Genomic DNA, 6,000 nt, shown 5'->3' on the forward strand with positions numbered 1-6,000 from the left:
GATGTGCTCGAGTAACACGCAGCAAATATGTGTGTGTGTGTCCTGAGCAGCACAACATCTTGGCCCACATTGGTCCAATCGTGGACCAATATTGGGCCAAAATATTGTGCTGGTTGGTGTGTGTGTGTGTGTGTGTGTGTGTGTGTGTGTGTGTGTGTGTGTGTGTGTGTGTGTGTGTATGTGTGTGTGTGCGCGCGCGCGCGCGCGTGCTTGTAGCTTCATGGTGGGCTGCTACCTTAAGGCAGCTGTGCAAACAATTGGTTGCACAGCTTGCCGAACACTTGTTCAAAACAGGTTCGTTGAGCATACGATTTTATTTGCGTGCACGAAAGCAACAAGTTCGTCACGTAACTGGTAGGCTGGCCTTCTCTTGGTAGGCAGCGGACTTCCGTGTGGAGTGGCAGGCGGCAGCGTATTGCTCACGTCTCATTGCAGAGCACCTTGAATAGTAGGACACACATGGCTCGCATTCCTCTAACGAAGTTGACAATTATTGCGTGCTGCATAACAGACTTCACTCCCATGCTGTTTGCTCGCTAGACAACAGCCCTGGAACCCATGCTGTGCGACCAATCATTGTCCGTGCGCCCTCAGAGGAAATAGATCTATCCAAAAATGCCCCCCCCCCTAACAGTTCTCTACAACATAAATGCCACTTCATTACGACGCCGTTGCCGATTAAATGTTCACAGGCGAAGACAGCGTGACAGAGCGGCGAACGTAGTTTTATTTCATGTATCAGTATTTGTTTAGTGATGAGCCAGTTTCGACCAGCCCATTTAACATGCTTATTTACAAAAGGTTGTCCCTCACATATACCCTAGCTCAGCGAGCAATAAGAAATTTCAGTATCTGAAAACAGAACACCCATCATCGAATGAACGATTGCATCGAATAAAGCTCGCGCAAGAGACAGTGAAAGGCTCAGACGAAAAATGACGCAGTGAAAGGTTCAGCTCAGATCAATCCACTGAATAAGTAATCTTCACAAATGTGTTCCCCGTTGAACCGTGATCCTTAGTCATTATACAGATTCCCGGACTAGGCTTTGTGTACTCTACATTCTGAATGCATTTCGATACAAGTTTCGATGCATCAGTTCTAATCCACACCATACAAGCTGACGACTACATGCATGCGTTTGTTCACACTAAATTCCCGATATTTTATGCCCATTTTTTTTTTTTTTTTTGCAATCAAAGCTGTTTTCCTGCAAACTCACTACATAATCGTCCGACTCAGTGCGAGAGCAGCCGAACGTTCATGTCGCATCTGCACCAAGGTCCTCCACAACAAGTTATGCAATGGCAGTTTTCTCTCGCCAGAATACAATGCAAATATGTATTGCCCTAACGCAGTCTCTAATAGATTGCCCTCCGACGACGACATCTGAGACGTGATGTCCACGTGCTTCGCTCCGCAGGCTGACGCTAAATCGCCCGTAACATAAGCGTCGTCAATGCCATGTACCGGTACATGAAATGATGAAGCGTACAAAGGGTACATCAGCCAAGCCGGGAATATCATGGCCCACCCATGACAGTGCGGTGGGAACATTCTCTTGGGGTACTGCTTAAGGCTTAAATAGTGCCTGCTATTTGGGTTGCGCACGACGAAGTTGTCTCTGTACACGGAACAGTGTATTGACATCTGCTGTGGGTTAAATTTCTTCCGCAAGTACTTGGACAACATCGGTACATGCACGAAAACGTCATCATCGAGCTTGACGATTGTCTGGACGGTTAGGCAGTTGAGAAGTACCCAACGCATTCCGTAGATAAATTTGTAGGTCAAGTTTCGGTAGCTGTCGATGAACGGAAGCTGGACTAGATCGCCGTATCTCCTACTTTCTGCTGCCAGGTCTGCGGTTAAGTTCGGATCCTGACGACTTCCAACCACAAACAACACAGTCCACCCAAATCGATACTCTAAACTAGGATGTCCAATAGTAACTCTGTAGAAATGACGTCTTTCCGCATGTCTTGGGTCACTGTGGAACAGTAAGAGAGTCTCGACTCGACTTAGATTGCAGAGTCGTCGAACGCGTGGGGCCCACTTGCTTCCGTTCGTGAAATTATCCAATGGAAATGGCAGGTTCTTCTGTACCCATTTCAACTTGTCTTGCTTGATTAAGATGATGGTGCGGAGCTTTTTAGCAGTCCCGTTGACTGCAATGCGGGTGGTCCTCGTTTTCTTGTTTCCAGCTCTGCTTCTGACGGCATATGATGTGCTTGTCATAACATTTTCTTTTCTTTCTTCTTCACGATGTGATGCGTCCATTAGAGTGGAATTCTTATGATAAATAACGAAACTATAGCCGTGGTTCGCGTATGGTTTGTTGATCTCGGGAGCGAGCTTGCGAGGACCTTTTGCGTCGACGGAGAGTGGAATTCCGCTTAAAATACTAGCGTATTTTGGAGTGGCTTTGAGAGCGTGGTAGAGGATCACCATCGCAATGACTGCTGTTGATGAGATCATAAGGAGGACCGCTGTGGTATACCTGTGCAACAATGGTCGTTGCCGAGGACGTTTGTCCCTTCTGGAGTGGATCCAAGTATGGTTCGTCAGGCCCTGCCAAGGAACGAACACACTGAGCGCGGAATTTCACCAGACTACAAAGGCACACTCTAAGTTGCACATATTTATGAATGTCTTATGAATTCTTCGTTGCGAGTAAACTGCAATGTGCAATATTTAAGACAATATTTATTAAGGCAATATTTTTTTCATTTACATACGAAAACAACACATCCCCAAGTTATGCGAACGTCTGCTAAGAACACGTAGTCCGGCGCTGACACCGGGGCGCAGATAAATATCGGCACTGCCTGTAGAGCGCGCGTGGGGGTGCTCAGCCTCCCCCTGAACCGCAAAAACAATGATACAACCTGAACCTTACCTAAACTCGCGTTACCTAATCTCACGTCATCGAAACCAACTTCAACCGCCTCCTCCTCAACAGTTGCACTGCTTTAGTACAGTCACTTCTAGGTTCCGTCCACCTTCACAGTTCGAAGCTCGTTGCAGCTTTCACGTGCAGGAGGTTTATGCAATAAAATAAATTGCATATGACGGAAATTGTCCATGAGCTTGGGGGAAGGACAAAACAAAAACGAACAGTGCAAGAGCTCAGCTCAGGGACATATTCCCAACGTCAAGTATACACCAGCTGGCTTACATTTTACTTCCACGATAGGCAGGCCTGAGCGATGGGCAAGACACGTAAACAACACAAGCACGAAGGCTCAGTTTGAGCCTTCGTGTTTGTGTTGTTTACGTGTCTTGCCCATCGCTCAGGCTTGCCTATCATGGAATTTATCCACCAGCTAGCCTGCATTTACGCCATTCTGTCAATCACTTACATTTTACTTCTACGTTAAATTGCGTATGTGTGCATAGCCTAATTTAGAGAAAACGCATATATGTAAATTGTGTATCATAAATTCTTCTAGACGGGGCCGTCATCGTATATCCTGTCGTATGTGTATGGTGACCTCAGGACTGCCCTGCTCTGGTCCGATCTCCTTGGCGATCTAGCCTTGTGTCTACACTATCAAATGTCATGTAACACAGCGGTTTTATCCTTCCGTCTCACGGAAACCACTTACGAATATAAGCAGCGAAACTTAGCAGCGCATATGCGCGTTGGTGTCCTCTCCATAGCGTCCGCCGTCTATAGGCACAATTGTCTCATGCTGCAAATAATGCCTGAAGTGGGAATCTCATGCAGACCATGAGACGCAAAAGTCAGCAAAACACTCACCCGTCCCCTGTGAGGTCCCATAGCAGACACTGGTGGATTATACGGTCGAATATCCGGATTTCTTCTCAATAGGTGGCGTATGATTTCCGTCTGGAACAGTAACGTGAAGAACGTCGACCAGCAAATATCACGAGATTCCTCGTTGTCTTCATCAGACACGGATTTCACGTGTCATGCAACCCGCTTGATGATGATGATGATGATGACAGATAGAAAAAGAAAATGGAGAGGTTAGTCGTGACTAAGTCAGACCGATTACCTCAGTACACTCACGTACTACGATAAGGGAAGTATATACACTGAGTAAGGGAATCCCTCGCAGGATACCTATGAGCACTGCTGGAGCATATACCCTGGCAAGCGCAGGTAATCCGCCTTTTGAGAAAAAGCTGGCGCCTCCGTTCGGCTAACTGATAAAGTAGTAACTGGTTGTCAATCATGGAGTCAACTAAACCGATGCGTGTTGTCTCCGTTTGTCATAAAAGGTTGTACTGTTGATAGAACTGGGTGTCGTTCCGTATCGGGAACACTCGTTTTTACAAATCAGTAACAGCGTTAGGAAGGTAAGTATTGCATACAAGTGGAAGAAGGTCATATACTGGATCTCAAAATGGAAGAATTGTAAAATTCTGTGCACCAGAGGTTTTTATATATTTTTATTTTCATATGCCCTTCAACAACCCCATCTGATGCACCTCTAACGCAGGAGAAACGCGGGAATACTAAGCCTAATGGTTTCGAAACTTGCCATCTTGCAAAAGGTAGGGTCGTTGAATTTGGCTAAATGACCTCACTTTAGTGAAGTTAGTCCAGGTTGGGTTCTACAGATTGGGGGGGATCTGGGGGGCGCCCCCCTCCCCCCCAGGCACGCACTAGGCGGTGCGGGCGTCGAGACTGTGCCTCGGGTTAGATCAGAAGGTGCTCAGTAAAGATGGCGGATCGCCTTCAACAAACGGGCGATAACATTTACTTTTTATACGTTTCTCGCAGTGTACGAGGGTCATTCCTGTTTAATTCCGTTGCTAATTAGTTCCTCTTTTACGCAAAAGCGTTGCATTTTTGTTTTCGTTCTTTCTTCTTTAAAAAAGCCAGCGGTCCCGATACATACGTGGGACATAACCTGAAGTTCATGGAGCGTCCGGGATGTAACGTTGTGCCTGGGGGGTACTCATCTGCCATGACAGGCTGGTTAGGTTATTACTGTGTTCTGTGCCCGAGCAGTGAGTAAACCCTGGACTTTCTTTCTTTTTTCAGAACTGTTCAATCAAGTATCTTGGTGTGCATATAACCTCCGACCTTAGTGTGGCCATGTGGACTACGCCACTAGTAAGTCTTACCGTTCATTAGGTTATTTGCGGCGTAATTTTTCAAAGGCCCCTGCCAATATCAAGCTAACAATGTACAAGACTTTAATTCGTCCGAAACTGAAATACGCATCAGCCATGTGGGATCCTAGTTCTTCCACACTAATTTCTGCCATTGAAATGATACAAAACCATTCTACACGTTTTATACTATCAAACTACCATCGCACTAGCATGCATCACATCAATGAAAGAATCTCTGGGTTTCCCGCCACTTCAGACACGCTATATCTCGGCTTTGTCTCTTTTATAAAATTTATCAGCACGCCGAATTGAGTACACAATTTATCACTCGCCCCTTTTACATCTTGTCCCGCAATGATCACTGTTGCAAAGTTCACATCCCTTCATGTAACGCTAATTCTTACCTTCATTCTTTCTTCCCGCATACGGCAACTGAGTGGAACCACCTTCCACGGTAACATAGTTCAGATAATTCACCCAGATTCATTTCGCAAAGCAGTCTCTCAGCTCCTGTTGTTATAACATTGTTCTTTGTTATAGTATTGTTATTTTCATACTGTTTTTATATGTGTAGTTTTGTGTGCCTCACTCCCCTTTGTAATGCAATTGCGCTTGAGGGTAATGAAATGAAATGAAATAAATGTGACCTCTCACCGCAAAATATGCATCCCAACACCATGTGGATACGAGTGGCAGACGACGAATCACAACCACACTGTTTCGGTGAAGTTGTATAAGAAGAAGTAGAATACATCACTGTCTTGTGCATGCTCCGTTACCATTTAAAAAAATGGCCGCTTGAGCGTGGCGGAATGGCTATGAAAACATTTGCAAGCATAACTGTGAGGGACTGCGGATAGAGAGCGGACAAATCAATGACTATCATACTCTCAGGGCTGGCCCAGGATG

The 6,000-nt window shown here is 45.8% G+C and overlaps 1 protein-coding gene across 2 annotated transcripts; it reads right to left on the minus strand.

Moving 5' to 3' along the window:
• Positions 1-706: 706 nt before the first annotated feature.
• On the minus strand, positions 707-3,940 carry LOC135390127 (lactosylceramide 1,3-N-acetyl-beta-D-glucosaminyltransferase A-like). 2 transcript variants are annotated; one of them, XM_064620119.1, is made up of 2 exons: positions 3,764-3,940; positions 707-2,571 (listed from the first exon to the last, which is right to left on the minus strand). In XM_064620119.1, exons 1-2 carry the CDS (start codon positions 3,782-3,784, stop codon positions 1,222-1,224), a joined length of 1,371 nt encoding a protein of 456 aa, XP_064476189.1. In that variant the 5' UTR covers positions 3,785-3,940; the 3' UTR covers positions 707-1,221. The 2 variants fall into 2 exon arrangements, with proteins under 2 accessions (XP_064476189.1, XP_064476191.1); XM_064620121.1 differs by lacking the exon at positions 3,764-3,940 and adding an exon at positions 2,900-3,254.
• Between the last annotated feature and the right edge of the window lie 2,060 nt (positions 3,941-6,000).

This window comes from Ornithodoros turicata, chromosome 3 (genome assembly GCF_037126465.1).
Source record: "Ornithodoros turicata isolate Travis chromosome 3, ASM3712646v1, whole genome shotgun sequence".
NCBI classification, from domain to species: Eukaryota; Metazoa; Arthropoda; class Arachnida; order Ixodida; family Argasidae; genus Ornithodoros; species Ornithodoros turicata.

What these genes read in the sequence shown, in the direction of transcription:
- LOC135390127 (XM_064620119.1), bottom strand. Translation starts at nt 3,784, where the DNA reads ATGGGACCTCACAGGGGACGG. An exon ending in TGGGACCTCACAGGGGACGG is followed by an intron (nt 2,572 to 3,763) that starts GTGAGTGTTTTG and finishes GTTCCTTGGCAG; the next exon opens with GGCCTGACGAACCATACTTG.